Source organism: Salarias fasciatus, chromosome 23 (genome assembly GCF_902148845.1).
Source record: "Salarias fasciatus chromosome 23, fSalaFa1.1, whole genome shotgun sequence".
In the NCBI taxonomy this organism is placed as follows: Eukaryota; Metazoa; Chordata; class Actinopteri; order Blenniiformes; family Blenniidae; genus Salarias; species Salarias fasciatus.
The window spans coordinates 3,377,935-3,391,682 of record NC_043766.1 but is presented as its reverse complement, the minus strand read 5'-3'; the positions used below and the strand labels follow the sequence as shown (position 1 = coordinate 3,391,682).

The following is a 13,748-nucleotide window of genomic DNA, read 5'->3' as shown; positions in this document are numbered from 1 at the left end:
TGATTGGAACTTCTTTTGTTGAATTCTCCTTTTAGAATTTGCTTTGTAAATGCTGCAGTCTGGGCATGTGAATAAAAACAACACTGACAACCCCCAGGCCTTTAATGAAGAAGAAGCTGGAGCAGGGCATCACTCTGGTTGTGGACCGATACGCCTTTTCTGGAGTGGCTTTCACCAGTGCGAAGCCAGTGAGTCTGCTCGAGTTGCCCTTCAGCACCTCTGGAAGTTAACACTTCCTCACATGCACATGTCATTGACAGTTGAAGTTGTGTCCTTCAGGGATTCTGCCTGGACTGGTGCATGAAGTCGGATGTGGGACTGCCGAAGCTCGACCTGGTCATGTTTTTGGAGCAGAGCTCGGCCGAGGCGGCGCTCCGGGGTCACTTCGGGGAAGAGAGATACGAGACGAGCGTTTTCCAAAGACTGGTGCAGCAGAAGTTTGAGCCGTTGATGAAGGATGAATCAGTTAACTGGCAGGTAAGAGGACAACTTGGTTAGGAAAAGTCAAGCCCATGTCTGCATTGCACTGGTCCCCATCACAGTGCAGAATTTGTGTGCGTGTTTGCCTTCTCACAGATCACAATCTGATCCCTACACTAAGCAGTCATTAATATAATTCAAAGCCACATGCGTTTGCTCCAAATCAAGAATAGCTCAAAAGTTGACAGATTGACATTTTCCTTTACAGCCACTGACTGTTTGCATCAACACTGCTTCACATGTAACCATCTATATCGTGTGTTTTAGGTTATCAACGCCTCGCAGAATGTTGAGAGTGTGCACTTGGACATTGCGGGCCACAGCCATGAAGCCATCAACTTGGCACAGGATATGCCTCTAGGAGAGCTATGGAAGTGAATCTGGGCCGGTCACTGTTTTGCACATTATGCACACTCACATTTTCTCAACTTTCAGCGTTATGGAGGATCATATAAATAAATACACCTTTAAACGATTCCTTAAATGTCATTGAATATAATTTCATTTAAAACTATATGCTATGTTTTTTTCCCCACAATGTCCTTCTTGTACAGTGTCTTATATTGAAATAAGCATAGATCTTTTCCAGTAAAAAAAAACAAAACCTTGCTGGATGAATAAAAGTAAGGCTGAGTCTGCCTGGGGAATGACTAATTTCTGGCTTAATTGTGTGTTTGTGTGTGTGATATGCATATAACTACAATTACACTGACATTTTCATGTGTACATACACGTCTCTCTCACAGTCAGAAGGCAGCATATGCAGTGTATTTATTTGATAGAAGCTGGTACGTCTTGGCCATTTCATCCAGCTTATCAAAGGTCACGCTGATTCACAACACATGTCAAGCCGCCTGTTCTATATTCTCAATGATCAAGTAGAGATGGCACTGGAAAGGTGTCTGGCAGATAAACAGCATCCAGCACGGACGTTTGTTTTCACTGAGCGCCTGGATCCAGTGACGATGCCATGAGATCGTCCCTGGTTTGGATCCTCCACTGAGCAAAACCAAGAGAGGGACGCAGTCCTGCCGGTGAGACCCCTCAGTGTTGACGCACATGCGAGGTGCAGGACAAAGTGTCAGGAGATTTGCTCGTAGTTGCTGAGAAATAAATGCCAGATTTGATGGAGATGGAGATCTGCTCACAGCTTCCACAGAGACCACACTCATGGATTTGACTGATGGAATAAATTCAGGATGCACCTCAACACCAGACCCTTATATAATTACTTGACAATAAACTATTAATGAAAGAAAATGAACTGGTATTTTAATGAAGGTCACATTTAAGCATTCCAATTTGAATTAATTAGTGACATTTCATTTTGGCACGTTCAGTCTGCCATACAGTGTGAGAAACGAGTCTCGTATGGGATCACATTTTCTTCAAAGAAAACGATATTGGAGTTGAGCCGTTGTCAAATATCAGATTCTGGCTTTATTTAGTTTCTGATCTTCTTACATGTCTCTTGTTCTGTCACCTGCCTATATATTGTTTGGATTAAATAAATAATCTTCAAATGAACCTGTGTATATACTTAAGACCTGGCAAGAAATGCTCTCCATGAACAAATGCGACTTGTCTTCAGGTGGGACTAAATTTGGTTTCATTGCAGACTGTTACAGACTTTATTTATTAGTGACAACCGCATAAAACCAAGAGGTGTCATGAGCCATCATGTTTCTATACAACATAAAATTGTTATAGCAATTTCTTTTTTCTCTCTTTAAATCTTATGGAGTCAGGGAAAGGCACCATATCACTTCAGAAGAAACATTTAAAGTGTTAAGACTCAAATGGAAACACATGTAATGTGGAGATGTGCATACAGAGTTGATCCTGAGCTCCTGCTACAGCTTCCACTAGGGCAGTCTCACCGTTGGACACAGAGAGCATCATTCAGAGGCTGTTGGACAAAATCGCTGTGTGTGGTGGTGTGTGGTGTGTGTGTGTGTGTGTGTGTGCGCGTGTGTGCGCGGTGTGTGCGCGTGTGTGTTTGTGTGTGGTGTGTGGTTGTGTGTGCGTGCGTGCCAGAAAGACACACAGTGGGAGCTGGATTGGCTCAAGAGGTCTCCAGTTAAATGTTCATCCCTCGGGCTTCTCTTCTGATACAGAGAAGAGATGTAATCTTTCGCCCACTGTTGAGTACAGTAAAAATTATGTTCGTTACATCCCTCACAGGGAAAGGATCTCAAACTCTTCATCTTCTGAGTCAAAGAACCGCTCCAACCTGTCGGAGTCTGAGAAATCTGCCAAGGAGAAAAAAAAATAAATAAATAAACAACTGAGGCTTTTGGATTTTTAATCACAAAAATGAGACGTTCACTTACCGGGAGTAAGGTTAAGGGTGTCCACGCTGACCATGTGAGAGGGTTGACTGTCTACTAGTTCAAACATGGGCAGGCCACCTCTGTTGCAGGACAGCTAGAGGGCCACACAAGTCTTCATTTAAATATCATCAGGAACAAATTGGCTCTGAACAAAGAGATGTTTTCTTTTCCCACAGCAGAGACATACCTTCTGATGCGCATACACCAGTCGTCGAACTCGTCCTCTGTTCTGCAGAAGAAGCCCTGGTGGAAACCAGAAAACAATCAACTGTGGAAAGTCTGGAGTGTCTTCAGTTCGAGTCACGGTGCTTTAAGAACAACTCCATTAGGGAAAACAGTAAGGCATGAAGTTAAAATACAACTGCGAAGAAGGTTGCGTGCTGTAAAATCATCCACTGATTTATTTCCAACTGAGGGCTGAAAACACATGGTTTCAGAAAAGTTTCATGTTTTCACAGAAAAAGGCATAAGCGCTGAAAATGATGTAGTTTTAATGCTGGTCCATGCTGTTGTTTGCTCTCATAATGACATTATCCAGTGTAGAAGTAGAGTTTCAGAGCCCCCTACCGCTGCGATGGATGGGTCCAGTTCACAGATGTGCATGCGGCAGGGCGGGTGCTGACAGTGGTACGAGTCGTCGGGGAGCTGTCCGTCGTCGCACGGCTCCACCGCCGGCTGTGTGGTGTGTGGATCCAAATAGATAAGCTCCTCTCCTGGAGGGGGGGGGGGGGGGGGGGGGGGGGGACGTGATGAAGTGGACACACTGCACGGTAGGGAGGAGTTGAAACCGAGAAATAACTTACCGACATAACCGATGAAGTAGTGGGCGCTGTTGGGTTTTCCACCAATAACTCCGAGCGACTGAGGCAACATGAAACATTGCTGTGGAGGAAAAAAAAGAGACATCAGAGCTTTCAAAGCAGAGAAACATCAGTGTGTGAAATGCTGTGTGAGTCCAGTGAAAAGAGGGTTCTGAGACTTTGCTTGTGTATCAACAAGCCAGGTGTTCTGGAGTTAGCATGAAGAGGAGCAGGTAATCATAGTAAAGTGTGCATTAAGCTGGGTATGATTTCCCTGGGATAGAGTGGAGAAAAGGTTCTGATCCATAAACAAATAACTCACATTGCATGTTCTGATTAGAGGCTGTGACGCTGACAGGCTCTATATCGAGCCTGTAACTGTTGTATTTCTTACAGCCATGATGTTTTCCCAGAACTTATTTTTCAATTTTACTCATGCTTTTCTTATCTGTAAACAAGTAATAAATCATTATAATTTTTCATCAGAACTGGGTCACTGCAGCAGTTCTTTGACAGTCAGTGAAACTGAAACAGTTTCGTTATCCTTCACTTCATGTCTCTCTGCACCGTCATGAGCTTCTCCATACGTTAGCATGTTGACACACAAGCCTTTCATGCATAAAGGTCAAAAACGTTCATTATTTTCAGTGTAGATATGCAATATTTATATGTGTGCAGGTCCCAACCTTGAGGGTTCCAATGTAGGCCTCGTTGATGTCGCTGAGACCGAGCCTGAGAGGGATGAGCAGGACCAGAGGTTTCCAGAGGGCGTTCCTCCTCAGCCAGGGCACACGCTCCCTCCAGGCAGCCGTTGATCTCCCCCACTCCCTCTAACTCGCCACACGCTCCTGCGACATCCAGCCAGGGCATACAAAGACGCTCTGCGGAGGGAAACGTGAGCACAGCATCACTACCACCTCCGCTGACCGTGCTCGTTTTGAGGGGCTGTCCGTTGAGACACTTTGAGTCCGACTGTTTTCTAAAACACTGAAAAGCATTTAAACCATTGCACAGCAGGACTCACTGATCTCTTCGATGACCACGGTGTTGTCCATTGCCACATGCACCACTAATCTGCTCAGGTGTCAAACACGGCCAGCTTCCTGGAAGGAGACCGTGAAACATTAAATGAGAGACATATGATTGGGAAACGCCGAGAGCCCGCTCACCCTCCTGCTGTCCGGTAGCTTACTTGAGAACCTGGGCGACTGTGTTGGTCCGTACCACTGACCAATAGGTTTTCCCTCTCCGACTCCATCTGAGCTGCAACACAGAAGAGAAAGCAATTGTTTTTCATGAACTCGCCACGGGGAACCTCTGATTTGACTGGAAGAGTCCGAATGTCATGCTCACCAATTTGATGGATGGAATAATAGCTGTTTTTTATCAATGAAGGCATTGAGAATACTGATGTACTCCTCTCTTTGTTTCTGGCCTCGGGCCCATCTCCAGTCTGAAGACAAGCAGCCGGTTATCAGGCCTGAGTGAAACAAGCTCTGCGTGGTACAGTGTGCTCGTACTGAATCAACAGCGCCACACGCTGTTCACAATTAGTTACCTCGGCCTAGATGTCGACACATCAAGGCCTCGCCCAGGATCATCTGGCCGCACCGCAGCATACAACCCCAGCCTGTGTCTGACGTGGGTCCGGTGCCCCCTACAGAACACAGTGAACAATTCACACACGACTTCTCAATTGAAACTGGAAGTGAAAACCGGTAGGAGTCCGAGTGTGGGAGCAGAAGTAAAACACACACAGCTGTCGGGGCACTCACCAATGGGAGGGAAGTTTTTTCTGTATGTGAACCACAATCTCGAAGTGACATCTGATAGAATCTGATCTTTCTCTACATGAAGAAAAAACATTTCATTACAGCACATCTGATAAAACATACTCGTGTGCTGCAGGGTTATGTGCTGACGAGTCCCACCTGTGAGTGCATTGTACTCTTTTCCCAAGACCCACACGGGCTCCAAGGTCTCAGGAAAATCTTCAAACTCCCCAAAGCGAAGTGTTTCGTATGTCAAAGTAGCTACAGAGAAGACCACAGGAGAGACAGAGTTGGGTTATCATAGTTGTTATAAACAGGTTCTTGATGCGCCCGATAAAAGCAAAGCTATCAGCCAGCAGATGACCAGAAGATGACTGAGGAGCTTCTATTTAAGAACCATCTTCCATATTTAGCGTGTTAAACCCAAGCTGCTTTCGTATTATGCTAGCATTTTTGTGTGGTCATCTTACAGCGCATCGCTCTCTACAGATGTGTGTGTCTTCACTACAAAAACAAACAAACCAACAGCACCTAGTACTGGCCTGGTGCGGTAACTACACTGTTGCCAACGCTGCCATATAAACCTGAAAGTTTTCTGAAATTAAACGATGCATCTTCACTTGAAAAGTTGTGTCAAGTTTTGGAAAAGCTTCATATTCAAGACGATAACATTTTGAAAACATTCACCACACAATCACAACTGCTGCCAGAAAGACCGAAAATGCTGTCGTCAGGATGGCGCTGTTTTTTTAATATGTCACATGCTGGGAACAGTATGATGTTAAAGATTTAATTTTGTAGCTGCGCATACCATTTGTAAAGGTCCACTGGGTATGGCGTATGGAGGAAATGTGTCCTCCACACGTGATCCAGAGGAAGGTAAAGAAAATGCACACTTATTGTGGTGTGTTCAATTCAATGGAGTGAGCAGCAAAGACACTCTCAATCCTTCATTGTTATTGTTTTCAATCTGCCTGCACATGTGCTGGAAGAGCTATTTGCGTCAACGTAGCGCGCATCCCTGTTTGCACAGACGGACACTCACTGTCGTGTAAACAAACACCAAAACGTAATGAACGTTGAATGTAAACAGAGCCCAGACGCTCCCTAAACTTCAGCATACTGAGCTGACCTTGCTGCAAACCTTCAACGTATCACTTCAACACTGATTTTCACATTTGCTGTTCAACTTTTGCCTTCAAGTGTGTATAATTTTTTTTTTTTTTTTCCAGATTTCATAAGCTAGTTCCACTCGGGATGATTTCACAGGGGACAGACTGGTGGCGAGGTTTATGCCAAAATACTGTCACATCTTTGTTTTGCTTACTTTACATCACTGTTCTTCTAGAATTGTACCAAACAAGAAGCAACAAGGTCACTCAGTTACAACAGCTGCTTGTTCTGATGCTCTTACCTCAAACACACACTGAAAGGGAGTAAAACCCAGAACCTTACCCAACTCAACCCGCTAGTTCACATAAAACTAGAAAAAAAAAAAAGCACATGAAGAATACATTTGTGCTGTTTTGGGATTTCTGTTTTAACTTTCTTATTCACTCCTAACAGTGTTTTTCCACAACAAACCAATAAATGATGCTGCAGTACCAAAAAAAGACATACAGTGTAATAATAATAATAATGCATTGGTTTTATACAGCACTTTTCAGGACACTCAAAGACGCTTTACATTGCATTATTCATTCACACCATACGGGGGTGGTAAGTAAGCTACTACTGTAGCCACAGCTGCCCTGGGGCAAACTGACGGAAGCGAGGCTGCCAATCTGCGCCATCGGCCCCTCCGACCACCACCAACCATTCACTCTCACAACTTTCATACTAGGCAAGGTGGGTGAAGTGTCTTGCCCAAGGACACAACAACAGGAACTGCACTAGGATTCACTTGCAATTGAAATAAAGTTAATCCACAATCTGGTCCACCTGAAAACGTGAGTTGTGGTTCACTGGAAGGAACTGTGGTGCAGTTTGTTACAGTGGAAAATGCCAGCAGACTATAAGACACAGTAAATAGAGGAAGTGAACCAAACAGAGTGACGCAGAGCATGTTGTGCATTTCGCTCAGAGAAACAACACAAACCAAAAAAAAACAAAACAAAACAAGCCAATGGTCTGAGGAAGCAGAGGTAAACAAACGGTTGCATGTGATCACCCACGAGGACAACAGTGACTTTAATGAAACAAGTTGAACGGGTTCAGTTTCCATTTTCTGTTCTGGCCAATTAACAACTCAGATTTTCTTCTTTTTCTTTTAGTTCCTCATCGAGTTTACTTTGGGAAAGAGCGACTCAAATGAGCAGTGGTTGTAATACATGACCCGTCTCAGCGGTCTGGTGCAGTGGGAAAGTCAACCAAACCAATGAAGGTTCTCAGTTTTCCTCGCTCAATCAAACTGCGTCCAACTCCGAAATTCCTCCCAAAGAACTCTCGGCTCAATAAAGCAAATCTGTGACTGACAGACCACGACACTATCTCAGGGCTGAAAGTACAATGAAGTATTTCTTGCTGGGTGACAAATCGACTTGCATTTCTCTTCACAGGCACCTCCTCCACGGCCACAACCAGACCTCCTGAATACATTCCTCGTCATCTACTTCTACTAAAATACAGATAGAATTTTTGTACTGTGCTATGCCGCCGCCATGTCAACCAACTTTGTTCAAACCAATCTTCTAGACGTTGCAGTACATTGTTGACAGACCAAGACGGCTCTCCATTACCCAGAGTTTTAGGTTCTGGGAGGCTGATATATCGTTGTAGGTCACACCTATAATGAACACTATTCAACTCCAATTACCACTTCCTTTTCTCTGCGCCTTCCCAATTCCACTATCGTCCTTCTTGACTCACTAACTCTGCACCTCAAACTGCTTCCTGCTTTCGACGTATCTGTTCCACAACCAGCGCTCTTTATCCCCAGACCCCCTTTGCTCCACCTCAGTTTACTGAAGCCAAGCCGAACATACTGTGTGTATGTATATGTACCTACTGTGTCTGTGAGCTCCTGAAGTAAACTTCTGGAACGTCACTTCCTCCCCGTAGTATAATTTACTTCCCACAAACAGTTACCTACTTTGGTTACCACATACTAAACTGTGCTAAAATAAATAAATAAATAAAAAGGTTCAATATACTCCAAATAGTGGTCAATCAATTACAGACAATGAATCATGACGCACATCAGAACAATTACAGCCCACAACTTAACCACTGTGCACCATCTCAGTTTCTTTTAAGGACTTTGAAAACATGGAAAATAAGGAGACCAGTTGCTGGAGTTGTAGGAGAGGAATGTCGTCAATCTTGTTAGACGTGGAATTCTAGTTGCTGTTGGTCTCTGCTGCTGGATTATTTCGGGTTTTTTCCTTCCTGTCTTACATCTCACGTAATTCTGATGGCGGGAGGTGTGGACTGCAGACAGGGACAGTTCAGCACCCATACTCTCTACTGAGAAGCCATGCTGTTGTTTATGGAAGCAAATATGGATCAAAAATCAAACTGAAAGGCATTAGCAAAGACCTAAATAAATTCTTGCCTTCTAAGCAGGAAACCCAAGTTAAAGATCCGGCCGTGCTAACAAACTTTTAAAATTGAAGCCTGGTTTGTTTATTGTTTTCCTACCTATGTATGCAGCAGTTTACTCAGCAAGGCTGTGGTTTTCAACTCAGCCTCTCATCATGTTTCGAAGGAAAATCTAGCGGGGATGGCTGCAGCAGGAGTGTCACCAGCTCCTCAACTAAATTAACAAGAAGACTGTAGAGTGCTGTTGAGGAAATGGCCATGTACACAGGAAGACAAAAGAATAGAAACAGTCTTTACATCTGTTAGCATGGTCTGGCCTCAAACCTAGGTCTCCTGCAATGGAGGCAAGAAATTGTCCCATGGTCTCGGTTTGGTCTTTGCAAAACAATGTTAAAATCAAGAAATACTTTCCAACAATTACAAGACGCAGTTTGGTAAACTGCTGCCCAAATTTTTGCTTCTGAGAGGCTGTACTTCTCTGAAATGCTCTCTTTATGCAGTTTGTCATGTCCTATTTCCGTTTAATCTGATGATAAGCTCCTCCAGTTGCTTTTGATTTCTACCATCTACCTTTTCAGCCTCTTGTAGCCCATGTCCACATCTCTCAAGACATGTTGCTGCATCAAATTCAGTTTGAAATAATATCTATGGAGTGGCAAAATGTCTCAATTACAACTTTTGATTCAATGTTGTGTTTGACTTGAGAGGAAATATTGGATATTTGCCATTCCTTTCTTTACATTTTATTACTATTTAATACAACACTCCAGTGTTTTCATAATTGGGCACTGTGTACTGTAACTGTTAACATCTAATATTTATAATCTAAGAGACATGATATGATCAACACTGACTTGGTTTGATAATCTCACAGCTGATTCAAAAGCCTGCAGATGTTTCTGTATCAGGGATTTCATGACAGAAACAAACAGTGCGTGGTTAAACTGATAATCACTGTGGACTGGAGCAGCTATCCAAACTGTTCCACAGTTTAGCAATCACACTAATGGACTGGTCTGTGTTTGCACACTTTTCTCTGCAGTTGGGAAAAACTGGGCCCAGGGCCAAATGTAAAGTTAGACACAACAGTAATGGGCACCATTAAAGATTCAGTTCCTCTTCAGACAGTCAGAACAGCATGGTCATATTCATGTCGACGATAGACTGTATCTGTGGAGAAGAAAGAACGGCTGCTGTGCCAAAACAAAACCTTTTCCAGATCATTACAAACACGCAGGGATATTTTTTAGACAGTCAGCTAGCTTTGACACGAAGCTGAGATTCACAGGATGGTATCACACCGATTAACAGGACGCGTGTGTATTATACATGCTTAAAATAATTTTGCACACAGCTGATGTCGGTCCCAGTGCTGCTGAATGTTTTGGCGGTGACAGTGCAGACGCCTGGTTATCCTCATTCTGGGCGTTAGCACAAACAGCCGAGAGAAAGACTTGACACCAAGGAGTCACACTTTTCACCAAACACACTGACAGTGACACAAAACGCAACCGGGCACTGTGTGTGCGGATGTACGCGGCGACACTGGGAGCTGTCAGAGTGCGGGAGCCCCGCAACGTTTTGACAACAACAGCTGGCTAACGTGAGGTTAGCCATTAGCAGTGGTCATTACTTTAGCATGCTAACGTCACCGAGGTTACAAAGCAGCGAGTGTCTGAGCTGTCTGTGCTGCACTGACAGTCCCGTCAGGACGGAGCGGGGATCCGCTGCCAGCCGGGAAAACGGGACAGTCTTTGGGCTTCATTAGCTGCAGGACGCCGCTGCTTAAAGACAAAAATTAAATATAATTTTACTCAAAATGTTGGCTTACCTGCACCCATCCCGACGGTCGGCACCCTATCTTGTTTGTTGTTCTCTGCACTCTGACACGCTGGACCAATGGGAACACAGTCCCTCTGTGGAATCCGGAAGTGGGCGTGTCTAACGCTATGACGTACACCACCATAGATGTATATGAGTAGACATAAATGCCTGACTGATGTCGAATATTTACATAATTGGAGTTATCAAAACTCACAGAATGTGAAGCGATTTTAACATGATTTGATCTTTAACAAACATACGGAAGGGGATTAAGGCCAAGTAAATGAAAAGTTTAAATTTTTAAAGGTGTCCCATGGTGACCTGTCCAATTTTAAACACTTTTTTTATTATTATTAAACTGCCCCTAATCCTCTTCCATGTAATCATGTTCCATTTAAAACAGACATGTCATAACATGGATGGAATACTGCATTAACAACACCCGTTGTGTTGGCTACTCAGTTCACAACATTTGTGACAAGATCTTTCTCTCCGAAAGCAAGGGATATTAATCTTATTTAAGTATAGTAATATAAGGATTTGACATCAATTTAAAAAAAAGATTGAGAAAATGTTTTGCATCCATTTTAGTATGAAAAGGCTGTATTCTGAATGCACAACAGCAGCACAGGTCATTACATAACCATTGTGCACAATGTCCTTCTATGGAATGTTTGTAAAGGTGCAAAACGAGAAGACAAGTTGCTGGAGTTTTAGGTGAGGAATGTCTTCTCATTCTTGTTTGACGCTGAATTCTGGTTGCTGTCGTTTATTGCCAAGCCACCCAAATGCCCAACAATCACCAACATCCAGTTTTGGCTTTCTGTTTTCCCCCATAATTCTCTCTAAGCCGTTTTATATTTTACACTGTCTATTGTGGGCTCTTTTTAGTCTTTGAAAAATGTTACTTGATGGAAAAAAACTGCGTCGAGAATTGATAATATTGCCTTGGAAGCAAACATGTAACCATCCCATACTGCAGCCACTCAGAACTCCCACCAGAGGAAAAAGGTCTCTATGTTTACATATCTATGTCCAAGACGCTCCGGAGTGGGTGACGTCCCATTAAAAACACACTGATGGTGAGTTCACGTTACAAGCACAGGACGGTAATATCCAAGCTGCCTCTATCTGGAATTAGTTTACATGTATCGGGTTAATAAACACGCTGTGCCTTCAGGATGGTTTGCAAACAGTCACAAAAATGGAGAGACATTATCAGCAGCTAGACAGAGATGAAATCAACAACAGACCTGAGGATAATATCGGATCCACAAACAGCCTAATCAGGGTTGGAGGTTCACCAACATGATCTCATCAAGCCATAATCACTAGTCTGGGCATCTTTTGTTAAGGAGAGAACCCAGTTATCTAATTCCCCAGCTCCTAAGGCGTTGGTTGTCTTGTGCAGATCCAGTCTGAGGATGCTTCAGCACTGACTCGGTAGAGGGATATGATTTGCTCGATTATACACAGTGGAAAATCTGTTTTTTGACGTATCAAATGTTAATAATGTGCCGCTTGGTTTGCCCAGTTGAATTTTGAACAAGCCGCTTGTAGCCTTTGGATGCTATTCCCCGTTTGGCGTCGGACTGCTCTTCTGCCTCAAGTCGGTACATTTCAGGAGATTTCCGACTTCATCGTGATCCCGATGCGTCTCTGTCCACCAGACTGCAGGATGTGCCTTTGAGCATTTAATCGTCCTGTATCTTTTCTACTTATTGATTACTCCACAATGCTGATCAAAAGCCAGCCGAGCAGTCCACGGGTGACCGGGGCATTGTGCTACACTTGTTGAAAAGATCCCCGAGGAAAAAAGACACATTTCTAAATATAAATAATAGGATGAGTGTGTTTGGCTTTGTTTTTAATCCAACTTTCAGCCCTGCTTCGCATGTCAAGTGCTAAGTGGCGTTAGCATCGTATTAGCACTGTGGAGAGTTTTCTCCATTTTTTAATAACGAACCAAAGAAACGCTGGACAATGAAGCGATGTCAGTCACACTCTGGTGGACGTTCAGCTCTGTGTCGGTACTGATGCGGTCTCCATTCATGTCCTGGATTGTACCGACCTGCTCCGGGGAAGCAGTGGCATCATGCTTAGCTCGAAGCTAACTGGCAGCTGCTGTGGAAAGGCTCCTTTGGGTGTGTGGATAAGCAGCGGTTTATTGTGTATAACGTTGTAATAAAAGTCTTCCAGTTCAAACCATCACGCAGGGCTGCACCGTTATGTGTCATCGGGGGATGCGCTGCAGGGGAACGAGTCGGAGCTTAGAACCGACTCAGCGAGGTGACCGAGAGGGGACGGCGGAGTGGAATGACCAGCTCTGCTCAGGGTCCCTGCAGGGAGGACAAAGACTGACCATGTAGTCAGTTAAATAGATTACAAGCACGTTTCCTGATGCAAAACTAGGGATGAACCCATACCAGTATTGGGTATTGGGTCTGAGAGTACTTGTGTCCATGAAGGCTCCAGACTGCAGGAGGCAGTGTAGAAGAAGTGGCTCTTCTATGGAGGACAAAAAAGGGACAATATTGTTGTCAGTGAAAAAAAATAAATAAATAAAGATTTGTTATTAAAAATTAACTTTGCATTGAAAAAAAATGTCATTGAAACAAAGAATTTGTCATTGAAGGTTTTTGTTCATGTTACTGCTTTCATAGACAAATCTTTAGTTTTTAAAGAGCTTTTTTTTCAATGATAAACTATGTTGTTATGATGACAGCTTTTTTGTAGTTCTTTTGTTGTTGAGAGGAGGAGTCTAAGGGGAGGAGCAGAGACAGCCATCAGAGGGAATGTTTGTGATGTTTTTGAGGCATGGCATTGAACTGCCAATTGAGATGAATGAAAATAAGAGAAAAACCTACAGTCAAGCCCGGAGGGTTACTGTACTGACCTAGAACACAGAGTCACATTCCTTACTCAGCTTTCACACACGTTTTCATTTTCACATATATTCATCTTCCATTATCACGCAGTCCTTTTCCTCAGACTGGGCA

General features: G+C 43.6%; 2 protein-coding genes and 1 pseudogene across 2 annotated transcripts; 1 reads left to right on the top strand and 2 right to left on the bottom strand.

The window, feature by feature from the left end:
- LOC115381979 (FERM, ARHGEF and pleckstrin domain-containing protein 2-like) overlaps positions 1-67 on the bottom strand; it is a 19,326-nt pseudogene extending 19,259 nt beyond the window's left edge.
- Positions 10-948, top strand: LOC115381849 (thymidylate kinase-like). The gene is made up of 3 exons (XM_030083475.1): positions 10-188; positions 280-477; positions 748-948. Exons 1-3 carry the CDS (start codon positions 105-107, stop codon positions 856-858), a joined length of 393 nt encoding a protein of 130 aa, XP_029939335.1. The 5' UTR covers positions 10-104; the 3' UTR covers positions 859-948.
- A 1,701-nt stretch (positions 949-2,649) lies between these two features.
- atg4b (autophagy related 4B, cysteine peptidase) lies at positions 2,650-10,804 on the bottom strand. The gene is given in 17 exon segments (XM_030083246.1): positions 2,650-2,732; positions 2,814-2,907; positions 2,997-3,056; positions 3,381-3,526; positions 3,617-3,695; positions 4,300-4,384; positions 4,386-4,494; positions 4,638-4,694; positions 4,697-4,716; positions 4,806-4,827; positions 4,830-4,871; positions 4,967-4,992; positions 4,994-5,066; positions 5,172-5,270; positions 5,389-5,460; positions 5,545-5,646; positions 10,757-10,804. Coding segments are annotated over 17 exon segments (1,170 nt in total). The 5' UTR covers positions 10,767-10,804; the 3' UTR covers positions 2,650-2,658.
- Between the last annotated feature and the right edge of the window lie 2,944 nt (positions 10,805-13,748).

What these genes read in the sequence shown, in the direction of transcription:
- LOC115381849 (XM_030083475.1), top strand. Translation starts at nt 105, where the DNA reads ATGAAGAAGAAGCTGGAGCAGGGCATCACTCTGGTTGTGGACCGATAC. An exon ending in CTTTCACCAGTGCGAAGCCA is followed by an intron (nt 189 to 279) that starts GTGAGTCTGCTC and finishes TGTGTCCTTCAG; the next exon opens with GGATTCTGCCTGGACTGGTG. An exon ending in ATGAATCAGTTAACTGGCAG is followed by an intron (nt 478 to 747) that starts GTAAGAGGACAA and finishes CGTGTGTTTTAG; the next exon opens with GTTATCAACGCCTCGCAGAA.